Below are 25425 nucleotides of genomic sequence, written 5' to 3' on the forward strand. Positions count from 1 at the left end.
GAGGGAGAGGGAGAGGGAGAGGGAGAGGGAGATTAAATTAGAGTATCCTGCAAATTCTTTTTTTTTTTTTAGTATCTATATGGAGATGAAGTGGCATCGTATAGAAGCTTCTCAAAACCCACCCTTCTATCTCTTCTTGCTCCCACCTTTTGTATTTGCAGAACTCCAACTTGAGTCTGGCATTCACTGGAAGCTATAAATTCAGGGACAGCCCTATTTTAGCTCCAGGAAGAGTCTTGACTAGTTTAAACTAGCCATGGTAGTTGTGTTTGTTGTTGCTGTTGTCAATGATTGGTTAGCATAGTAGCACGTGGGACAAGAGAGAACACTAGGAAGGTGACTGCTTGGGAACTTGCTAGCTTTCCTTTGTGTATGAGTGTTTTGCATACAGGTATGTCTGTGTACCACCACTTGGATGTCTGGTGCCCTTGCATGTCAGAAGAGGGTATGTGATACTGCGGAACTGAAGTTATGGATAGTTGTGAGGCATTATGTGGATGTTGGAACTCAAACTCGGGTCCTCTGCAAGAACAAGTGCTCTTAACCGCATGGGACCAGTTTGCTGATTTCCAGAAGCTTGTATTCAGCTTGGAAGGGTAAAGTCCAGCTAAATACTTGCTGTCATGTTCTAAACTGAGCTTTGCTGACCATAAATGCAGTAAGAGGTTATACTGATTTTTTCTTCTGCTGTTTTTGTTGCTACAGACCCAGCAGCTTAAAACAGCTGTTCCTCATACTGGAGGGCTTGGTATCAAGAGTCTATCTTGGCCCAACTTGTTTGGGTCCTCTATTCAGATATCACATGGCTACAATCAAGGTGCTTCTAGACTGTTTCTTTGTGGAGCTTGGATCCTCTTCCACGTGTCATGTGGTTGTTGGCAGAATTTTATGAGGATATAAGATAGAGGGACCTATTTTCTTTCTGTCCCCAAGAACCACTCAGGTCCTGAAGTCCCTTGTGGCTTTATGTATGTGGCTTGCCTCCTACATGGTTCTGAACCTTCCACAAAGCCAGCAGGACCAGTCTTGCTAAGAAGCAGCATTACTTGACACAGCAGAATCATGGGTGTGACACAGCTGTCAACTTTGGCATATTTTATTGCCCAGAAGCAAGTCATGGATTCTACTTACCTTCAAGGGTGGGGGTTACACAAGAGCATGACTCATTAAGGGGTCATCCGGAACTGTATTTGCCTCAGGGATTTAGAAAAGGGAACCGTCAGAGAGAGCAGCAGTTATTAGGAAACTGGAGAGAGACTTCAGCTAGGGCTTGGATGAGAGTCCTGAGAAGGAAAAAGGTAAAACATCTACGACCAAAAGGCTATGTGAGCAGACGTGCAGAGGTGGATTTTCCACCTAAGTATCCCTGCTTAAAAAGGGTGATGGACCCCACTGCTCCTGCAGGTCACAGGAAGCAGGGAGAACTTATTCAATCATGAAGGTGGACAGAGCTGGGCGGTGGTGGCGCATGCCTTTAATCCCAGCACTTGGGAGGCAGAGGCAGGCAGATTTCTGAGTTCAAGAGTTCGAGGCTAGCCTGGTCTACAGAGTGAGTTCCAGAACAGCCAGGGCTACACAGAGAAACCCTGTCTTGAAAAACCAACCAACCAACCAACCAAACAAACAAACAAACAAAAGAAGAAGAAGGTGGACAGAGGAAAGAGAGTGGCCTGGCTTTAGTCAGAACACTCCAGTTCAAGGTTCAGTCTTGGGTTAATTAGCAGGTCTGCTGTTATCTGAGCCTTTGTCAGGGTAAATGGGGCTCTGATGAGGGACGTGCTCTGCAAACAATGAATGGTCCAAGTCCGATGCTGAAGACAGCGTCACTGACTTCCCAGACTCTGTGGTGTCAGAGTCCCAGGTCTCTGATTCCTCTTAGACTTCCACAGGTCTCTTTGCTCTTCAAGCCTTCTACAAAGTGGCTAGAGGGAGAGAGCATTTCCTGGGTTCTGTTTTCAGCACTCTGCTTAGCTTAGAGTAAAGTATTGTCTACCTAACTGTCATTTGTCACCATAGGCCTCCCAAATCTATGCAGTGGCCCAGTCTCCAGTGTCCAATCATGACTTGACAAATCATCTTGGGCCTCTCACAGGCTCCTCAAGTCCACTAGGCTCCAAGTGAACACGGTGTCTCTTCTCTTTCTTCTTTTGCTTGAGGGACTGTGTACCACCGCTTCCCCCTGTGCCACAGTACCTGAGATCCTCCCCAGGCTCTGAGTCTCTCCTCTTCCACACCTCCCTCCTTGTATCCCCTCTGCTACTGCCCTAGTTAGAGTCCCATTTATTCTCCCGAATCACTGCAACTGCTTCTTAATTATCTATCTCAATTCATTCTCCACACATCCTGCAGCATGAACTTTTCCGAAGTCCAAGTTTGATAATGTGGTTAATCTGTTCAAGAAGCATTCAAAGACCCCTAGATTCTTAGGAATGAAATGCCAGTTCCTGGGCACAAACAATATCCACCAGTTTCTGGAGCCTCCCAAGTTCTAACTCTGGTGTCTTCCAGCCCTGATTCCTCGGCTTCGGTCCTACTGAGCAGCACATTCCCACACTACACTGATATTCTTTCGGACCTCAACATCCCCCACCATCATTCTCTGCTGTGTCTCATGTGTAACCACATCTCCCTATGCCCTCACCTACAGATGCTTGAAGGCGTCTGTCTTATCTCTCATTGTGATTTAACTGTTAGTATTGTTTTGTCTTTTGCTATCTTGACTCCTAGGCTATGAACTTTTAAGAGATTTCATGTAGCCCAAGCTGGCCCTGAACTCAGTAAGTAACTCAGTGAGACCGGCCTAAAACTCTTGAATCTAGTTCTCCAGTGTTAGGAATACATGTATGTACCACCGCATGGGCTTGGCAACTTATCTTCACACACACACACACACACACACACACACACTCACACAAACATAAGCATATACACGCACACACATATGCTTGCACATGTTGTTTTTGTTTTGTTTTGAGGGAAGTTTCTCTGTGTAGCACTGGCTGTCCTGGAACTCTCTCTGTAGACAAGCCTGGCCTTAAACTCACAGAGATTGGCCTGCCTCTGCCCACCCAAATACTGTCATTAAAATCACGTGCCACCACCGCCCAGCTAAACATATTTTTAGATTACATTTCTTTCTGCGTGTGTCTCAGTCAGGGGACATCTTGTGAAGGTGGTTCCCTTGGTGTCCCAGGGAGAGAACTCAGGTTGCTGGCTTGGCTGTAGGCACCTTTACCACTGAACAATCACCTTGGCCCTTATTTTCTAATTATTATGATATGCCCACCTTGTCTTTCAGTTTGATCTTTTCTAAAATTAATTATGTCTTTTTGAGGCAAGATCTCACTCTGGACTTGTGATAACTCTCCTGCCTTTCTTTTCCAAGTGCTAGGATTACAGGTGTAAACCCTCATTGCTGGCTCATTTAGTTAGCTAATTAATTAGGCTTTTAAAATAAGTCAGCGTCCCCAAGCCAGACTGGCCTTGAGCTTGCTTAGCAGCCTAGATTACCTTGAACCTCAGATCCTCCTGCCTCCATCTGCCTAGTCCTGGCATTGGTGTGATACTCAGTGGTGTGAGAGCTGAAACCCAGGACTTCTTGCATGCTAGGCAAGCACCGTGCCATTGAGCTATTGGTTTTCCCCTTATTGGTTTTCATTCGACTGAAAGTTTGAAAGTTAGAGAAGAGTTAAGGAAATGAGAAAAGTCTCTCTCCTACTCCTGTCCCCAGCCCAGCTGTCCAGAATCCCTTCCTAGCAGCAATCGATGCTACCAGTTTCTTGTATTTCTAAAGATACTGAGCTATACGGTTCCTCATTTATACACAGAGGATATTACGTCTGTGCTCTGTCCTACTCTCGCTTCGCTGTGCACAATCCCTGTGAGCTCACTTCATGTCGTACCACGAAGAGCTTCTTTGGGTTTTGTTTGTTTGTTTAAAGTGATTCATTCCATTGTGGATTTTACCCAATGACTGTTGTTAGTCCAAGCTACTGTGAGTATAAACAATACTGCAATGACTTACCTTCACAAAAGTGTTATTGCCCAGGTGTGTGAGTGGAAACGGACTCTGAGGAATGAAGATGCAGCATGAAGGGCAGGTGCAGTTTGACTACCCAAAACTGTAATCTGTAGGTATCTCATTTATGTGTGCGTCTCTCACCATTGTTAAAAAGCCTAGAACAGAATGTCCATTCAATCCGTGTGGGTATGTGTGCACATATGTATATATTTGTGTGTTGTGTGTGTATGTACTGAAAAAATATATATTTAAAAAGGATCTCTTATAGCCCAGGCTCCCCTTGAACTTGATATATAGCTGAGGATGACGACCTTGAACTTCTGATTTTCCTAGGACCTCTATGTTCTGAGTGCTGGGAGTGTGTCACCACATCTTGTTTATATGCTGCTAGGCTTCCTGCATGCTAAAGGCAAATGGTCTACCTACTGGCTGACACTGTTAGCCTCATTCAGTGTATATATATATATATATATATATATATATATATATATATGTAAGAATATGTATTTATATATAAGTACATTACAATTTATGTATATGAGTGCTCAATTCGCATGTATGCCTGCATGATGTTAGAGTGCATCAGATCCCAATACAGGTGGTTGTGAGCCACCATGTGGTTGCTGTGAATTAAACTCAGGACCTCTGGAAGAGCAGCCAGTGCTCTTAACCATTGAGCCATTTCTCCAGCCCTCCCACTTTCAGTATATTTTTAAATAAAGAAAGAAATAAAGACAAGTAGGTTTTTGTTTTTGAGACAGAATATTAGCATCTAGCTCCTGGTTGGCTTGCCTCAACTTACAGAGATGGGCTGGCTTCTGCCTCCTGAGTGCTGGGATTAAAGATGCAGGCTTGCCAAAAACAACTAGTTCTTTTAGCAGCAAGTTATTTCCATCTAGTACTCAATTCAAAATAAACGATTCATGTCCAAACCAGATTCCATCATTATGTTGAAGCAAAACTTATTTCATCTTTATTATTTCAGTATTTCAAAACTAACCAAGAGTCTTCATCAGTTTTGTTGTGAAACAAGGTCACCTTTATTCTTTTTGTTATAACTCAAACCTCTTTTTTTTTTAAACCTTCATATATATGGTAGTGACTTTGTGTCTCCATTCAGTATGTTTCGAAATCTCTTAATCCTCCTACTGCTTCTTCTGTCCTACTGCTTCTTTTAGGTTCGTGATTTTTTCCTCCTGTAACCTCTCCCTGTATCTTTATTCAGCTAAAGAATAGGGACTGTGCTAGTGTTGTAAAGAGTTAATGAGCTACAGATGTAAAGATTTGGTACATAATAGTGTTGAGAAAGATAGTTCTTGGTGCTTCTATTCATCTTCTGCTGGATGCTAAGAAGGCAGACTCCTGGCTGGTTATCTCTGGGTTATTTCTCAGGGTTGTGGGGTTGTGTTAAGATGTGGCTTTGGGAGATGAAGTAATGTCTCCCTTCAGGACAAAGAACAAGTTTACTTTCTATAGAATGGCAACCTTTCGAAGCTGTGCATCTTAGGCACCTTAGGGGAACACCATTCATCAGAGCTCTTTATCTACATGGTGCTTGGTGGGGAGGAACTGATGATACATGTAGAAGCTGATTCTGTTTCCTTTGTCTTTGCTTTGTGGAACATTGTGTATTCTACAGCATCTACTAAACAGGAATGAATTAACTAGTGACCTTACCAGTAGGGGGAAATCAAACACCAGACTGGAGCAGTGAATGCTTAGCTTGCTATGTGCATCATTTCTGTCCTTACTTGCTGTCACCAGGCATCCAGCACCATCAAGTTTATATCTCAGTAGATATCCAAAAACATCGATTGCATGTTTTCAAAGAATTCTCTAGTGCTATTGGGAGAAATGAAATAAATGAGTTAAAAGCAACTTAAAAACTCATGCTAAATTGAAATTATTGACCACTTTAATGTCCAGTTCTAAATCATGGAGGTTGTTGTTTCCCTACACACATGCTTTTTTGTATGTCTGTATATAGCTGTGAAGTTTCAATACATAGAAAAGAAAGTTGTGCAAAAATAGTTGAGCTTTAAATCCTATTGCATAATTGCTGATTGACTTTGGCCACGCTAAAGTTCCGTTTCCTTTTTTTTTTTTTTTTTTGGTTTTTCGAGACAGGGTTTTTCTGTATAGCCCTGGCTGTCCTGGAACTCACTCTGTAGACCAGGCTGGCCTCGAACTCAGAAATCCGCCTGCCTCTGCCTCCCAAGTGCTGGGACTAAAGGCGTGCGCCACCACTGCCTGGCTAAAGTTCCGTTTCCTAATACTTGAAATAAGGAACCGAATTCACGATCTGGTTGTATAACTTGGTTGCTGGGGCGTCCGTACAAGATGAATATACAAATGAATGACCAATTTAAGACTGCAATGAATCATCAACTAGTGGTCAGTTGTAATCCCAGCAATCAGGAGGCAGAGACAGGTGGATCTCTGAGTTTGAGACTAGCCTGCTTTACAGAGCTAGTTCAGGACAGAAAGGGCTACAAAGGGAAAACCTGTCTCGAAAAAAACCAAAACAAACCAAGCAAACAAACAAACAAAACAAAAGAAGATGCTCACCATACAACCAACCAAGTAAACTCAACCAGAGGCCAAAGCTCAATAAACCACAACTCCCAGAAGGCTTTGAACCCGGATGCGTTATGCATCACTCGCAGAACTACATCTCCCAGGAGGCCCTGCAGCGCCCAACCGTCTGCTTCTCCCGCCTTGCTCCCCTTTTCCCCCTTCCCCCCCCTGCAGCGCGGTGGCTGACTAGCTCCAGCGGTCGGCGGAGTGGGCGCGCGCCGGGGTCGCGCGGCAGCCGAAGGGGGCGGGCGCGCGCAGGAGGAGTGGAGGCGTAGGGGGGCGGGGGACCGCTCGCTTGCTCGCAAGATGGCGGACGAGGACGGGGAAGGGATTCACCCCTCAGCCCCGCACCGGAATGGAGGCAGCGGCGGGGGGTCTGGGCTCCACTGCGCCGGGAACGGTGGCGGGGGAGGCGGCGGCCCGCGGGTCGTGCGCATTGTCAAGTCCGAATCCGGCTACGGCTTCAACGTGCGGGGCCAAGTGAGCGAGGGCGGGCAACTGCGGAGCATCAACGGGGAGCTGTACGCGCCGCTGCAGCATGTGAGCGCCGTGCTGCCCGGGGGGGCGGCCGACCGGGCCGGGGTGCGCAAGGGGGACCGCATCCTGGAGGTGTGAGTATCGCGGCCGCCACGCCCCGTCCTCCTACCCTTCGCCTGTCCTGGCCCCGCACCCTGTCACCCAGGCCGCACCTCTCTTAGCTCGAGAGCCTGCCGCGACCCTCGCCCCCCGCGGGCCTTCGCGGCCCGGCTTGGAGCCTCCTGCTTTTCTGGCGTCTCCAGTTTGCGCTCTTGTCCACCATCCCAGTGCTCTCTCGCTGTCCTCATGCCTTTGGCTGCTCTCAACCCGTTTGCCTTCTAAAGCATGCCGCTTTCTGCCTCTTGCTGAGGGAGTCTCCTTTTCGACCTAGCCAGTACTGTGTCCTCTCCAACTTTTTATCTTTAGCATCATAGTTTCCTGGTCTCTGCCACTCCCCTCAGACCTTGTGAACTGCCCCTTCTGCCCTCTAGACCCGATGGGACCTGTGGTCAGCTCATTTTTCCTCTGGAGGCATCATTTCTCCCCACCTTAACCCTCCACCACCACCCCTCCCTTAGTTACTCCCCGTTATGATAAAGCACACCGACATTTTTGCATCTACCACTTGGCCTTTTCTCCCCTCTTCTTTGTAGTCATACCATCTCGAGTATACCTTATCGCATGCGTATTTTGGGGGAGGGGTTGCAGCCTGATTTTCAAGCTAGGTTCTCCATGGCCACATAGCTTTTAAGTAGACCCTTTTCTGGCTCCCGACTCCCCACGTGCACCACTCCTCACACCTTGGAGTTTGGTTTAATAGTGCTCTCCTAGCTCCTACTTCCCCCAGACCGCAATCGCCTCAGGTCTTTGCCTCTCCGTTTTCTTCCTGCTCTGTGCTGTTGCAATCCTACACTTTATCTTATTCCTCCACATAGCTTTCTTTCCCTTCTCTTTTTAAGGCCCCTTCTGTTGTTGCAACCCATCTTCTGCTGCAGTCTTCCTTCATGGAACTTGTTCAAGCTCACTTGTCACCACTACCTCGCTTAAAGCTCCAGGGATGTTATCTTGTCTTTGCAGTTTGAACGCAGACCTCCACTGCCCTAAGCTGTGTTGTGGTTGTGATTTTGTACTTTGCCCTAAATTTGTATCGTGGTTGTTAGTTGACTCGTTGGTGCTGTGTGCGCTCACTGTCTCTATTCCCCTTCAATCCTGGACTTCTCTCCTTACTGCGTCTGTACTGTATTCCACCACCACACAGGCTCTCGCCTTCCATGATGGACTTTACCCACAGAAGTCTTTCTTCTTTTTAAGCATTTTATTTTAATTGTAAGTTCCACAGCTGTCTGTTTTCATTTTGTAAAACAGATTCATGTAAGGCTGCACTTACAGTATCTTGAAAGTCTGTCTTTGTAGAGGAGCCCCCACCCCCTCATTTTTGTGCCCATTACTCTTACTCTGTTTCCTAATAATTTCCACTTCAAGAAAGAGTCGCTCACTGATGCATGAGTTTGGAGAGCTTATACATTCTTCTGACCTTTCTGGAAAGAGATGCATTTGGGTTTTTTTGTTGTTGTTTTGTTTTAATATATTACAGGCTATTTTCTAATATTTTCTGGTAGTATATTTTTAGTCTTTGTGGGTAGCATTAAGATACTGAATACAGTAATGACTTTGATGCCTTTTAACTGGGTACTAGGTATTTATTTTTTAGAAAACTCAAAAGTTGGGGCTGATGGTTTCTTCTGATAGAAACTTTTAGAATTGTCATTTTGCTTTCCCTTTGGAAATTAACTTTGATTCAGCTCTTTATTTTTAGTTTTAAAATATATAAAGTTATAAGTGTATTAAAGTTCTAGGCCATTTGCTGTATAGGATTCAAAGCGATGAAACTACAGCTAGTATTGTCTACCATGAGTGTTTACGCTTTTTACTCTTACTACATTCTGCAGTAGAGACCCCAGCTGTAAGCGGGTCATTGCACAGAAGATCTGAGAGACCCTGTAGTCCCTGTGAGAGAACAGGAGCCTAGGAAGTAGAAGCTAATGTCTTTGGTACTGTCCTTGGTGGTGAGAGAAATTTCTGTAATTTTTGGTGGCAGGGGAAAAGAAATACTGCCTAGAGCATTCTTTCTGGAAGATTGGTAATGATAAAACAATCTTCATGGTATTGGTTTTGTACCCTTTCAGCTTTTCGTATTCTGATTCAAAACTCTTTTTCAAAATTCAAAATTATTTGAAACTATGGTACCATTGTAGAAGTAATAGAAAGTAACTAGCAATTTTAAGCTAGTTTATAACTTCTGAGACTTCTGTATAACTTTCCCATTTCCTTAGATTTTTCAAGTAAGAGGAGAAAAAAGTCAGCCACTAACTTTAGGGATTTATTTATATATTTGAGGCAGAGTCTCATGTAGCCCAGGCTGGCCTCAAACTCTATATGTAGTTTAGGAAGACCTTGAGCTTCTGGTCGTCCTAACCTCCACCTGCTGAGTGCTAGGATTACAGGTCTTTGCCACTTTGTTGGGTTTATGTTGTGCTGAGGATGGAACCCAGGGATTTAGGGCTTCATGCTTGCTAGGCAAGCATTCTACTGACTGAACTACAATTCCCAGCCTTAGCTTTTCAATTTGTCTTACCCAAGTTCTTAATTAACCTTTCAGTTGTTCCAGTAAAGCTTTTCATGTTGATGAAAGGTGATGGGGTCTGAATTGGGGATAGGTTGATTATTACTGTATAGCTTTTTCATTGTGTACCAAGTCACAGGCAGGTGTCTGGGCCTTGATAATTGCGGTTTGAGATTTCTCCCTATTTTAAACTCTTTTCCCATGTGCAGACAGCTCTTACTCCAGTTGTCTTGTTGCACTTGTTTGGACAACTGGTAGAGGTGAGAAAGAGCAGTAACCGACGTGAGTGAGTCGAGACTTGACCGTCAGCAAGAGGAGCCATTTCTTTGTGTTGCTCTCAGAGTCTGCTTACTGAGGCTCACTGAATCCTGGGTAATTGTTAAACTCAACGGAGCCAGTATTGGCTCACTTTCTCCTTTTTCCTTTCAAGGTTGGCTAGAGTCATGTTGCAGGGCTTGGTACTACAGTATGAAGAAGCCCTCTGGGCTCTAAATTTATACAGATGGAAAGTTTTCTTGACTAACACTTTTAGTCTCCACCTTGTAATTTTTCCCAGTGTAATGTGTTCTGCGTGCCTTCCCTTTGATGTGCATGTACCTTGAGGCCAGAGTATGAAAGATGCTTTCAACAAATAGAACCAAAATAAATATATCTTTGCACTGATTATATGGTATGTGAGATAACTGACTTCAGGTTAATCTCTATAAGGTTGAAGTAGGCCTGAGGACACTTGGGTTCCTGAGAGTTGCCTTTGGGAGTTGCTGTTTGCAGTGGGGTATGGAGCAGCCTACAGTTTTTGAGATTGTGTTTGTGGGCCTTTCTTGACTTGATCCTGGAATCTTTGTGTGTGTTGTGTGTGTGCGCGTGCATGCGCATGCACACACATGCACAGGACTCACTTTGAGGAGTTAGTTCTCTAAGTTAGGGCGGAGTCTCCTGTCTCTACCTTCTCCCCATAAGGGTGGCTGGGGTTAAAAATGTTTCTCCTAGTGCATCCAGCTTTTAAGTGGGTTCCAGGAATCGAACTCAGGTGGTCAGGCTTGCACAAGCCAGTACTTTTACCTGCCAAACCTGCTCTGGAGAGTGTGAATTTCAAGTACAAACTCTTAAGGCTTGGCTTGTTAGCATTCAAAAATCATCATGTATTTATGCTAGACAGTATATGCTTCTCTTCTTAGTAGCTACCTAATAATATATCTATCAGCTTTTCCTTGTTAAGGTTAAAACATAAGATAAATTATATTGTGCAGTTTGTTTATTGAGGGTCATTTTTTGTTTAATTTCATGTGAATTTTTGAAAATAATTTGACAAAGAATTTGATAATGTTTTTTACAGTTGAGTGAGTCATGAGACATTGAGTGTCTTCTTAAGAACCTTTATAAAAGAATTGACGGATTTTTCCCTCTTTGGTTCAGATTTTCCGGCTAGACGTGGATAATAATGATCGAAATGACTGTTGAGCAAAGGGAATGCTTATGGCAAAGTCCTCACACTTGATATGCATGAGGCTCACTTGGGGCCCTAGCCAGAATCACAGATGCAGGCACACTAATCTTTAATGGCTGTGATTCCGTGGGTCTTGCATAAGACTAGAAATCTTTGTCACTCCTTTGCCAGGTATAGGGAATGGAAGTCACATGCTAAGCCACATTTCCTGAACAGCATGATAGTTAATGGACTATTCTAGGTTGTTCTCAGCTCAGTGTGCTTTATCAGTATGGTTATACTGGGAGCCACTAGCTAGGACTTTGCTAACACATAGTGATTTATTAAGCTCCTGAATTCCAAACTAAGGGGAAGACAGTTCCTCACCAAGTAGTCTGTCCAATTGTACCTACTTAAGTGGATTTTGCTGTTGTCATGCAGCAAAGATATATGGTTAAGAGACAAATGATGATAATCAGTGTCTGTGGTGTGTTACAGTTTGCAGTGCAATATGTGTTCATTTGAACTTCAGGACAGCCTTCTGGATGGAAAGGTTTAAAGCTCCTCAGGGCAGGGACCGTGTTAACTATTATGTTTATTGAGTCCTTAGCCAAATCTGTAGTGGAACCTTGGTTTTCTTCAGTGAATACTTGAATACAGTGGATAGGAGTAAAATTATCCTTGTGTTGTAAGAAGAGTCTGCCCTGAGTGGCACCCAGAATTAAATCCAGGTCTTAGGATGCTTTCTTAGTTAAAAGTTTGTTTTGGTTATTGACTGTTAACCGTCAACTTCCTTAATTTTTATTTATTCTTTGGAAGTTTCACACCTGTATCCTGATCATATTTACCCTAGCTCTTCCACAGGATCTCCCCCTCCCATCCCCACGATATCTCCTTCCCAACTTCATGTCCTCCTTCTGTAACTAATTAATTAGATAATTTTTAACCCACTCAGTCCAACAGCAGTCAGTGTTGTTCATATGGGCATGGATGTAGGTCATTCACTGGGGCAAGGGGAACCTCCCAGTGGCCATAATTTTCAAGAAGGTAACTTCCTTCTCCAGTAGCAGCCATCAGCTGCCAATAGCTCCACAGCTAGGGTGGGGTCTCTGGATAGTCAGCTATTCTTGATGGTAACTAGCTATTTAAAATCAATTTATGTTCCTATAAATGAATATTTGTGATATGTAACTTGCATTTTTTTATTTATCCTTTATCTCATGTTAATTTGTATCAGAGGCTGGGGTCTAAAGCAAACTTTATTTGCTCCTATATTATTGCTGGTTTTTCTTTATTGCCAGCAGAGGGAACATGACGGTCATTCTTGTTACTTAAGAATACTTTTAGTCTCATGTAGTGAGGGTACAAACAAATAATAGTAAACTTGAAAACTACATCACCTTCCCTCAGAAATCATTTTTATGGGTTGCTGTGGCTAAGTAAAGGTATGGTGCATGCCTTTAATCCTGGCACTCGGGAGGCTAAGGCAGGCTGATCTCTGTGAGTTCAAGGCTAGCTTGGTGTATATACTGAGTTCCAGGCAAACCAGGGCTATATAGAGGGACTAGTCTAAACCCCTTTACCCTTCCACCCCCCACCCCCAAAAGAAAGACTGATTAGTTGCATAAGGGCTAGTCTTTAATTTGTGGTAAACAATTGTCTTTCAGCCACTACTAGTTTATTAGTTAATTTTGTTTTAGGTGAGGGTTCATTACCATGCACTTGCTGATAAGTATTTTAGAAGCTAAGTCTCAATGGGAATAATTTTTATGAAATGCTAGATAAGCAGAGAGATTTAACTGACTTTGGATTTTTTTTGTCTTTGTTTTTTTTGTGACAGGGTTTTTCTATGTATAGACTGGGCTGTCCTGGAACTCCCTCTGTAGATGAGATTGGTCTCGAACTCAGAGATCTAACTGCCTCTGCCTTCCGAGTGCTGGGATTAAAGGTGTGTGCCATCATGTCCAACTGAGATTTAACTGACAAGCAAAGACTTTATGATCATAACAAAGTGCTTTAAGAACAAAATCCATGCTGAATGTATTCAGTGGATGATGACATTACTGACAAAGACTGTTGTAGTGTAATTTAGAGCCAGGTAGGTTCATTCTGTTTAACTGGCAAAGAAACAGTTTTTAGGCAGTGTTAAAAGCCTTTCAAAAAACCAGGCCTGATGATAGTGACACACACCTTTCATCCCAGCACTAAGAAGGCAGAGGTAGGCAGATTCTCTGAGTTCCAGAGCAGCCTGATCTCTATAGTAAGTTACAGGACAGCCAGGGCTACACAGTGAAACCCTGTCTCAGAAAACCAACAACCAACCAACCTACCAACCAACCAACCAACCAACCAACCCACCCACCCACCCTTTTCAAGAACCTTGAGGAAAGTTTGTATTTGTAGGACTCAGAAAGCTGGGATATAAGTGGATCTTGAGTTTTAGACCAGCCTGTGCTACATAGAGAGATCCTATCTCAAAAACAAAACTACCCAACCCTCTAAAATAAAACAAAGCAGAAAGCCAGACTTGTAATACCTTTTATATTACAACTCAGTGTACACATCACTTTTATATTACACTCAGTGTACAAACCAGCATCAAGTGCCACCCAAAGTAAACCACAAAAGCTATTAACTGTTTGTCTTTTTTTTTTTTGTACAGTAGTCAAGTTTTTACTTTTTTTTAAAGCAATGTCTTTAAAATTTTTTATTTATCAGAATACATGTTGTACTTCAACATGTGTGTGGAGGGCAGAATATAACTTTGTGGAGTCCACATTCTCTCTTCCCACCTTTGTGTGAGTTTGAGGCTAGAACTCAGGGCTGGCCTTCCAGGCATGGGCATTTTGCAGTGAGCCATCATCTTGCCAGCCCACTGGTCACTCTTTGTTTGAATGCTCATTGGACCATGTTCACACTCTGAAAACACTGATTTGTTCATCCTGAGGATGTTAGGCCTCATGGGTGATAGGCAGGTAGTCTACCACCCATGAGCTTATCTGCATCCCTAAACACAGTGATTTAGCTATCAACCTACTTCCCTGCCCACTGTTACTTTGTATGGACTGTTTTTATTCACTCTTAGGCACTAAACTATGTCAGGTATCATTAGGATTGTGAGTCAGTATGTCTGGCTGTAAGCCCTCGAGAAGCTTGCCCTGAGTTGGGGGAGGTACTAGAAACAGTTTATTCGGTAAAAAAAGGAAAATGAAGTAATGGAGGTTGTCTTAGTTAGGGTTGCTGTGAAGAGACACCATTACCAAGGCAATTCTTATAAAGGACAACATTCAGTCGGGGCTGGTTTACAGGTTCTGTGGTTCAGTCCATCATCATGGTGGGAAGCATGGCAGCATCCAGGCAGGTGTGGCACTGGAGGAGCTGAGAGTTCTTCATCTAGTTCCAAAGATAAACAGGAGAAGACTGAATCTCTCAGGCAGCTAGGAGGAAGGTCTCAAAGCTACTCCAACAGTGACTTCCTCCAATAAGGCCACACCTACTCTAACAAGGTTACACTCTTAGTAGCACCACTCCCTGGGCCAAGCATATTTAAATCACCACAGAGGTGAGTGAGAAACTGTTGGAATTTAAAGAGTGGATTTGCTTAAGAAGATTGGCAGTTCACAGAAAGCTTTTATATAATTAAAAAATGTGTATTGTGAACATGTGACAGTGAGTGAGCCCGTGTGCCCATGTGAGTGCAGGTCAGAGGACAGTTTTCAGGAGTAAGTTCTCTCCTTCCGTGGCTTCCTGGGATTGAACTTGGGGTGCTCGGCTTTCAAGGTAACTGCTTTTCCCCAGAGTTTCCCCTGGCTCCTACGTAAAGCATTTATGAGATTGAAGAACAAGTATTTCAGTAGTAGAGAAAGAGGAAGGGTTTCATAGGGTGAGGGCCTGACCAAAGGGAGGAAGATGTGGGAAGTTCTAGGGTAGCAGGGGCCCTCAACTCACTGTTGGGGCATAGAAACTGGGAAGGATGGGTAAAATGAGATACAAAGCAGCCTTGAAAGCAGTGCCAACAAGTTTGGAATTTTTTTACCCCCAAGACAGGGTTTCTCTGTATAGCCCTAGCAGTCCTAGAACTCGCTCTGTAGACTTAGGGATTGGCCTGCCTATGCTGGGATTAAAGGCAGGTGCCACCACCACCTGGCTAAAAAGTCTGGATTTTGTTCTTATGTGCTAGGAATATAGTTGTGTATATATTTGTACCCATACAAATTTTGGTTTTATTTTGTTGAATATATTTCCAAGGTTGAAGTGGAAAAATCGGTATTAGAATGAAAGACCATTGTTTTTCTCCTTTGACTGTCTTCTACTGTATAAAGAAGGGAGCTAAGAGCAAGGAAGCTCTAACACCCAGTGCTAGGAACAGCTGATGAGACGCCACCTTTCGTTTGTTCCTGCACTTTGCCCATAGTCCTAGCCAGCTTCTGAACTGTCTGCTTCCTGTCACCTTATGTTGTAAATGATTGTGCTATGCTTATCACTGTGTTTATTGCATTTTGTCCTTCCATGCTCCTGGGCTCTAACTATGATACCTTGTTCTAGAGATACTTTATGTCTCTGATTGCAAGCAGTGATACCTTGAATTTAAATCCTTTCTGTTGGTAGTGCCGGAAACATGGCTCAGGGGTTAAGAGCAGTAGCTTCTTTCCTGCAGGATCAGAGTTCAGTTCTCAGGACCCACAAGAGAGCTCACAACCACCTGTGACTCCAGCTCCAGGGATCTAATACCCACTTCTGGCCACCTCTGTTGTCTCTCATATGTGCGAGTGTGGAGACACACACATTTACACATGCAAAAAACACTCTTAAATCTTTTGTTTTGGTATTATAGCTTGTTGGGAGTTTAGGTGACTACAGTACTAAAGTGTGTACCTGAAGTCTGTCTTCAGCGTGAGAAAGGTGAATTTTCACTGTGTCAGGAATGTGAGGAGTGCTGCAGTTTTGTAAGGTTCTGTTAATTAGGTGTCAGGTAGCATGTGTGTCATCTTGTAAGTACTGCCCCTGTCAGTTAAGTAAGGCTCCTCATTGGAGGATATGTACCCATTCTTGAGTATTTGAGTTGCTGAATGAGGCACTGTGTTTGAATGTCCTTATGTTTTTCGTTCAGTGAACTTCTGTTGTGAAAATGTTCCACTTGTTCCATTTGTTCGTGATAGTAGCCCACACTGGCCTCTAACTCACTACTTAGCTGAAGCTGGCCTTGATATCTCTCTCTCTCTCTCTCTCTCTCTCTCTCTGTCTCTCTCTCTCTCTGTCTCTCTCTCTCTTTAAGACAGGGTTTCTCTCTCTCTCTCTCTGTCTCTCTCTGTCTCTCTCTGTCTCTCTCTGTCTCTCTCTCTCTGTCTCTCTGTCTCTGTCTCTCTCTCTCTCTTCAAGACAGGGTTTCTCTATGTAGTCCTGGATGTTCTGGAACTTACTCTGTAGACCAGACTGGCCTTGAACTCAAAGAGGTGTGCGTCAATACACTGGGCTGGTTTTGAACTCTTGATTCTTCTACTTGTATCCCAATGCATTACCACATCTGGCTTGGTTTTATTAGGTTGTCCAAGCTGACATCAAACCAGGTTAACTGTCCTCAGTGTTCTCCCATTTCCACCTACTGCCCAGTGGAGAAATGTCTTTTAAAAAAATACTTTGTTTTTGCTTAAGCTATCTGAAGCTTTTTTTTTGTTTTTGTTTTGTGCTGGGGTTAAATCCAGGGTCTATGCATGCTAAAATACTCAAATTCTATTGAGCTATACCCCTAACATTATCCAAAATGTGATATATTTGTGTGTCTCAGATCAAGACCAGACATCCACCAAAACAAACAAACAAACAAACCAAAACGATGTATGCTATCGATTCAGTACCCAAGTGACTTGCTCACTGACCTCTGTAGGAGTTATCTGCTTGTGTTGGTACTGTTCAGCTGCTTTCAGGATGGTTACTACAGAACTTTGATGAAAATAATATGGAAATTGGTCCTTAATACAGCAGAAATTTATTAAGTCTGTGTGTCTGTTTAGGTTTAGTTGTATACTGTTTTTAGAACTCAGGCAGACTGAATATATGGAGATTGTAGAAGATGTGATAATCTTAGAAAGTTTGGAAATGCACTTTCACTTCTTTTGCTTGTTTACTCATTTTCAAATCATGTAAGGTGTTTTTCTGCAAAATATACTCTGAGGGTTATACTATATCTATATTAAAAGATGCTATTTAATTACAAGAACAACAAGCCCTTAGGGCTGGAGAGATGGTTCAGTAGTTAAGAACATTTGCTGCTCTAGCAGAAGGTGCAGGTGCAGTTCCTAGCACCCATATTGCAGGGACTCACAACCATCTGTAACTCAAGCTCCAGGGGATCAATCCATTGATGCCTTCTAGACCTCATGGACACACACACACACACACACACACACACACACACACACACACAGATTTTCAGCTTGGGTGAGATGGCACATGGCACATTCCATTAATCCTGGCACTCAGGATGCAGAGGCAGGTGATTTTTATGAGTTTGAGCCTGGTTTACAGAGCAAATTCTAGAACATCCAGGGCTACAGAGAGAGAGAGAGACCCTGTCTCAAAACAAACAAAAAAAGAGCAATAAGCCTTCATAACTGCTGAGCCACATTGACAGCCCCTGTAATTTTGTATTCTAGCAGGAGTGAGATGAATGAGATGGTTTTATTGTTGATAACAAAGGTCATGCTGGCTTCATAGCCAATTTCCAAACTTTTTTTCTAGCTTGATTATATTTTTATAATCTGAAAAATATCTTAAAGTATCGTACTTACTTTCTTGACTGACAAATATGATTCATTTTCCAGATATATATCCTGTATTTGTAAACTGATTGCCTTGTAATTACAGACTTAGGAACTTTTCATCCTTCTCTAAGCAATAACCCCTTGTTTGTTCTGGTTGGAGGTGTTAGGTTGGAGAACAAACAGGTGAGCTTTCTGTACTTCCCTTGCCTCAGGCAGATGCTTTGGGAGAACACGCAGCCACAGGTAAAGTCTCAGTGCAGCAAGTTATTCTCCCTCCCTCCAGCTTGAGAGCCTCAGGTGCTAACCCACAGGCAGTCAGGTTTGCCAGGGCTGGTTTTTACTATTGTGAAAACTCTTTTTTGTGTGTGTTATTTTCTGACTAGAAATACTTGGTTTTGTTTTGTATTTAGAGATAGGGCCTCTCTGAGTAGTTCTAGTCTTGGAACTCACTATATAGACGAAGCTGGCCTTGAACTCACAGAACTTTGCCTGCCTCTGCCCTCTGGAGTGCTGGGATTAAAGGCATGTGCCGCCATGCCTGGCTGGAAATGCTTTAAAAGTATTGGTAAAGGCTGGAGAGATGGTTCAGTAGTTAAGAGCACTGGTTGCTCTTGCAGAGGACCCTGCACCCACATGGTGGCTTAAAATTGCCTAACTCCAGTTCCAGTTGATTGAACACTGTCTTCTGGCCTCTATGACACCAAGTACACAAGTGGTACACATACAGGTAAGCAAAGTACCCATACAATTAAATTAAAATTTAAAAAAAGTTGATAAAGGCTGAAGAGATCCATCAGTGGTTAAGAACATTTGCTTTGCAATAAGAGAACCAGCGTTTAGATCTTAAGCAGTGTGTCCTATAAAAGCTATAACTCCAGCCTCTAGTAATCACACACACACACACACACACACACACACCTGTATACAAACAAAAAATTGATAAATCCAGTTGTAGTCATACACCCAACACTTAAGGAGACTAAGGGTTGTCTTAGTTTCAGAAATTGTGTACATCAAAGTTCATTCTGTGTTGGATAGTTTTGACAAATAGCGTTGTGCACCTGTTGTTAGCTGCCACGTGAGTGTTAGGAACTAAACCTGTGACTGATCAGTGCTCTAGCCCCAGTAGCATATTTTCATTTGATAGTTGAATTAATACTTACCTATATGATGTTCCAGAGTTTGCTAATTCATCCATTGATTGAAGGACATCCTGGATACTTCTAGTTTGGGACAATTATGAATAAAGATGCTTTAAGTATCTGTGTACAGAGTTTAGTGTGGATATGAATTTTTCTGTTCATCTGGGTCAACACATAGGTGCATGATTGATGGATTGGATGGTAAAAGTATATAAAAAGTTGTCAACTTACCTTTCAAAGACACTGTTCTAGTGCTGTGAAAAGACACCATGACCAAGGCAACTCTTACAAAAATATATTTAACTGGGGGCTTGCTTGTTCAGAGGGTTAATCCATTATCACCATGGCAGGGAGCATGGTGGCAGGCAGGCAGGCAGGCAGGCAGGCTGATAGACATGATGCTGGAGAGGTAGATGAGAGCTTTGCTCAGGCAACAGAGAGAGGCAGGGAGGGAGGGAGGGGAGGGAAGGGGAGGGAAGGAGGAAGAGAGAGATGGAGAGTGCAGTGGGATCAGACAGATACTGGTCCTGGCAGCCCATGCCTAGTGGCATACCTATTCAAGAAGGCCACATCTCCATCCTCACCAAACAGTTCATCAGCCAGGGATTAAGGATACAAATATGTGAGCCTCTTGGGTGCTGTTCTCATTCAAACCACCACACAAAACATGACTACCATATTACATTCTTGCAACAAGGACAATTGTATTTGTCCCACATCTTCACTGGTATTTGGTATTTGACATGGTAAGTTTAGATTTTAGCCATGCTTAATGGGCATGCTATTGTTTTGATTTTGAATTTCTTCATGATGAATGTTGAATTTTATTTCATATATTTATTTGCCATCTGCATATCTTCAGTGAGATGTCTGTCCAGATATTTTTGCCCATTTTTAATTTGGGTTGTGGGGCCAGGGAGAAGGCTCAGCTACCACCAAGCCCAGGAACCTTAGTTTGAGCCCTGGGGCTTATATGGTGGAAGGAGAGAACTGATTCTCAGAAGTAATCCCTTGACTTTATATGCACACAGTGTCATCCCCCTGCCCCCCACCCCCATAAGTAAGTACTTGTGATAATTTGGGTGTTGTGTTTTAAAAGTTTGCCATGTATTTAGATACAGATACTTTATTGGATACATGTTTTTGTAAATGTTTTCATTCTCTGTCTTTTATAGTCTTTAAATTTTAGGTAAAATTTAGCTTGCTAGTTTTTTCCCATTCATGGACCATATCTTTAATGTTCTATCTAAAATCTCATTTTCAAACACCAAATCACATAGAACTTTTCTATTCTGTTCTTTTTAGAAGTTTTATATTTTTTTGGAGACAGAGCCTCAGTATGTATCAGAGGCTGGTCTTGAACTTGTTGTGTAGCCCAGGCTAGCCTTGAATTCTTGTCCTTCCACCTCAGCTTCCTGATTGTAGGATTCTATCAGAGTTCCCTCCTTGCAACCAAATTTTCTCTTCTTTTCTTTTTCTGTTTTTTTTTTTGTTGTTGTTGTTTTGGATTTTTGTTGTTGTTTTGTTTTTGATACAGGGTTTCTCTATGTGTAGTCCTTGCTGTTCTGGAACTCACTCTGTAGACCAGGCTGGACTTGAACTCAGAGATCCATCTGTCTCTGCCTGCTGGTGTGCAGCACAACTGCCCAACCCTAAATTTTCAACTTTAATACTTGCTTAATTAATTAATTAACTTACTTATTTTGAGCAGTACTGGGGATCCAAAACCAGGGCATTGATAGGCAAGCACTCTACCATTGAGCATAGCCTTGATCTATATAAAGTATACTTTTTCAAAAATTTGTGCATGCATGTTCAAGTGTGCATGCATAGGTGTGCATGCATGTGTGTATGCATGTGGAGACTAGAGGACAACTTTGAGTGTCAGCTTTGGGAATGCTGTGTACAAGCTGGGAAAGGTAGCTAAATGGTTAAAGCTCTTGCCATAAAAGCAAGAGGACTAGAGTTCAGATCCACAGAATCCACATAAATGCCACATGGGTATAGGGCTCACCTGTAGTTACAGCCTTGGAAAGTGCAGGCATAGGGTTCCTGAGCAAGGTAGCTAGCCAGATTAGCATTTGACAGAAAACTGCTTTAAAAAGCAAAGGTGGATACCTATTTAGGCCCCGACATCAACCTGGGGCCTCGACATGCATGTGCATACACACTTGAGCACACGTATGCATGTGCACATGCAAACACACACACACGCACACACACACGCGCACACACACACAGAGTCTCATTCTGCAGTGCAGTGCTTGCTGATCTGGAATTCACTGTAGACCAAGCTAGGCTTGAACCCACAGAAATTCACCTGCTTCTGCCTCCCAAGTGCTAAAATTAAAAGCATGCGCTATACCATACCTGGCATGCCAGGCTTCTCTCTCTCTCTCTCCCTCTCTCTCCCTCTCTCTCCCTCTCTCTCCCTCTCTCCCCTTCTCTCCTCCTCTCTCTCCCTCTCTCTCCCTTGCTCCCTCACTCCTTCCTTCCCTCCCTCCTTTCCTTCCTTTTTTTCGATCTCTCTTTCTTTCTTAATGTGGGTTTTGGGAATCTAACTCAGATATTCATGCTTGTGAGATAAGTACTTTACTGACCAAGATAATTCCCAGGCATTAGTTTATTAACAAAAAAAATAAAAAACAAAAAATAACAACACTGTTTCCATCTTCCACCATTGGAACTATAGACACTTGCAGCCTTGCAGCTGTGCCTGGCTTTTTTTTACATGGATGGTGGGATTTGAACACAGGTCTTTATGCTTATATAACAAGTGCTATTACCCACCTAGCCTTCTTCCTAGTGTCCTTGTCACTTTTTAAAATTTAGGCTCTTCTTGTGGCACATTGCCATTGTGCTTTAATGTATGAAGTTGGAAAGCATCTTACTGCTTACAATTGCATGAGTTTATTGGCTGTGTTTAAAGGACTGCTTCTAAGCATTAATTGCCATTTAGTCACTCGTGCATGTCACAAGGGATCACATAGTATTGTGATGTAGAAATGGCTCTTTCCCTTGGTTTTTACAAAAGTTTGCTTTGTTACGTTTTTGTCCAAACCTTGTTGCATTTGTCCAGCTTCCTTCAGAAGCAGAGTATAAACTCTGACCAGGACTTCTCTTCTGCTTCTGGAAGTGTTTATATTAGTTTTGTAATTTCCTCAGCTGGCTAACTTTAGTTGTACTATTTGAAGCCACTTCTATTAGCTAGCTAAAAGTGTCTCCATTGGAGCTAAACATTGATCTCAAAGTAAAAATGAGGCTTTCTTTAAAATTATCAAGTGCATCTTTACAATGCTGAAAACATCCATGTAATTTGAATATCACTTAGATTTCCAAATAAACAAAATTCTGGTCTTATTTATGAGTTTTATTATAAAGCAATTTCTTATGGAAAATTTCAAACATGAAGAAGTTGAAAGGATTGTAAAGTGAGTCATCTTTGAAAAATGTATTTGTTTATTCATAATTTTATTAAAGTATATGTATTATATAGATTATGTATATGTACACCCATGCACACAGGTGTTCAAGGAAGCCAAAAAAGGGTGTTGAATTCCCAGGAGCTAGTGTTCAGGCAGTTGTGAGCTGATGGATGTGGGTGCTGGCAACAGAACTCAGGTCCTCTGGGAGAGCAGTGAATGCTCTTAACTGCTGAGTTGTCCCTCCAGCCTCGGTACTTACCCTCCGGATTCTATAATTAACATTCAGTTTTATTTATTTAGTAACGTATTTGTTGAATTCTTTTTGATAGTTCATTGAAGATACTGACTTTGTGGAAAGGATAGGTTGGTATTTCTTAACCCACTGCACATCTTTTGTGTTGTCAGCCAGACTTGTGTGGTTCTCTGATGCTTGCTTATTTTGTGATCATTTATTTTCAGATGAATTTCTGATAGATTATGTTATAAAGACAGAAGGGAAGCAAAATTATTGGAAGAAGAGATTTTTATTGTCATGGAGAACACAGTTGTACCAGCCCATTTGCTGTGTGGATCTCACTGTCCTAATAGCTTTATCAGTGGCTCCCTTTAGTTCTCATGCCACTTCATTTAGCCATATGTGGTGGCTTTTCGTATGAGTTACCTAATATTAAGGTAAGGTCTTATCTAAGATGACATCACTGGTATTCAGACCCCATGCAGGTCTGACTCCCTAATGCCCAGGCTTTGAAACAAATGTCTGCACTGCTGAAACTTCCCCTTTTTATGGAAGTTACATTTTGAATTTATTTATATTTCAGATTTGTATAAGTTTAGGGCCATACTTAACTTGAACCTGGTTTAATAGTGTTCTTGTATAAAACAGTGTATCATACCAACATTTAATGACTAGCACATTAAAAAATAGTTATTATTTTTGAGTGTGAGTGTGTATATGTGTGTGAATGAATTTGGGTATATACGTGTGATTGCCAGTGCTCTCGGAGGCCAGAAGTGTCATATGCCTCTGGAGCTGGAGGTATAGTTGTGAGCCACGTAGTGTAGGTGTTGGGAACGGAACTTGAGTCTTCTCCAAGAACAGTGTACACATGCACGTAGCAGCTGAGCTGTCTCTCTTGCCTGTGACTAGCACTTTTATGATTGAGAAGCCCTTGAAATTCCTGAGGAGGGAGGGCCCTGTTTCAAATCAGATGGTCTGGAATTTTTTAGTGACTTCATTCTTTGGAGAATGAAAGAATTTCTTTCTTTGTATTAAGCTGAGGCACATATAGCATTCATTTGGCAGTTATCCAGATAAATATTAGCAAATGTGTTTAGGATATGACACAGAACACTAGAAGTTCTTTCCTGTTTTTTTGTGTCCCTTTTTGTAATGCTGGAGGTTGAATCTAGGGGTCATGCAAGCTGAGTAAGTATTCTGCCACTGAGCCGAATCCCAACCCCTTGTCTGTATTTATTTTTTAATGAAGGTTTTGGGATGTTAGCCAGTTGAAAGTGCATTCTTGATGACAAAGACAGGGAACTGAGGCTGCCCCTGTTGCTCTCTGGCTGTTTATAATCCTCTTACATTTCTCGGGAGTCTTTCCTCGATTTATTTATTTTTGACACGGTCTCACTTTCTTGCTCTGGCTGAAACTCACTATATAAAGCAGGCTGGCCTTGAACTCGTAGAGATCTATCTGCCTACCTCTGCTTCCAGAGTGCTGGTATCAAAAGTACATGGCACCGTAGCCAGGTCCAGGGAGAATTTTTATGAGAGACTCAAGGAACAGTTCATTTCTTTTTACAGCTTGAAGTTGTATTTTGAAATCAGCAGTTTTTAATCTTTTTGTAGATCACATATTCCTTTTTGAAACCAATGAAAGGTGTGGACGTTCCCCCTAGAAAACAGATACACGCACATAAATACACTTTTACCTACAAATTTTGTAGGGTCACTAATTTCCAAGACTATAAGCAAAGTACCCCAAGATGGGGTGACATGCTGTAATGCCTACACTAGGGAGCTGCGGCAGCAGAACTGAAGTCAGGGCGTGGCTGCAAAGTCAGATCCTGTCTAGGAAAGTTGGGGGAAAGTGTTCATTCCTCCCTTGGGGGCCCCCAGCCATTGGGTGTTATTTTTTCCTGTAACAAATCTATATTTGCTCTGCTAAAAAACAAACAACGCAAGCAAAGGAAAGTAGTGAGATTTGAGGATAAATTCATAAAACAACCTTGTTAGTGTCTAGGATATTATATTTTTGAGTCTTTGAGATGTCTTAGGTCTCCTATTTTATGGAAAATTAAAATTAGGTTCTTAGGGATTGATGAGTTCTGTGATGATTTCTAACCTTTTCAATTGAGTTTTCTCAGAAGTATTAAGACTGAAGAGCTGGATGAACTCCTTTGTCAACCTATAAGTTCAGGTTTCAGTTTCTTGTTTATCCCAGTGTCTTGATGCACGGTGTCATTGCCAGTCCCCAGCTCTAAACTGAACCCCGAGCACCCCACTACTGAGCTCTATACCCCTTCTCAGTCTCCTCTCCTTTCTTGTTTGGCTTTTTAAAAGTGGGGTGTCTTAGCTCACATTGGCCTGGACGCAGAGATTCTCATGCCTCTACCTTCAGGAATTACATTTGAAAAGTTGGAATTTCGTATTCTTGTTTCTTTTCAGATTGTGTAAATTGGAATTTCCATCACAAAGAGACCCTTTATTTTTATGTATAGAATTGACTGTTTTGGTTAAATCACTACTTTTAAGAATTTGCTTATATTTAGAATTTTAGGTTGAGAAATGTCAGGAGTTTGGAGGATCACAGAGTTTTTTCTTTTTCTAAGTTTTTTGAGACAACGTCTTGCCATATAGTGCATGCTGGTAATCCTCCTTCCTGCTTCAGCTTCCTGAGTGCTAAGCTTACAGATGTGCGGTGCCATATG

General features: G+C 42.4%; 1 protein-coding gene across 2 annotated transcripts in view; it reads left to right on the forward strand.

Moving 5' to 3' along the window:
* The first annotated feature begins 6732 nt into the window (after positions 1-6732).
* Positions 6733-25425, forward strand: part of Snx27 (sorting nexin 27) — a 78356-nt gene continuing 59663 nt past the window's right edge. For both annotated transcript variants that reach the window (XM_028789752.1, XM_028789751.1), the window contains exon 1: positions 6733-7209. In XM_028789752.1, coding sequence (XP_028645585.1) covers positions 6905-7209 — 305 coding nt within the window. In that variant the 5' untranslated portion in view covers positions 6733-6904. The remainder of the gene's footprint in view (positions 7210-25425) is intronic.

This window comes from Grammomys surdaster, unplaced genomic scaffold, assembly GCF_004785775.1.
Source record: "Grammomys surdaster isolate TR1022 unplaced genomic scaffold, NIH_TR_1.0 125849, whole genome shotgun sequence".
Classification (NCBI taxonomy): Eukaryota; Metazoa; Chordata; class Mammalia; order Rodentia; family Muridae; genus Grammomys; species Grammomys surdaster.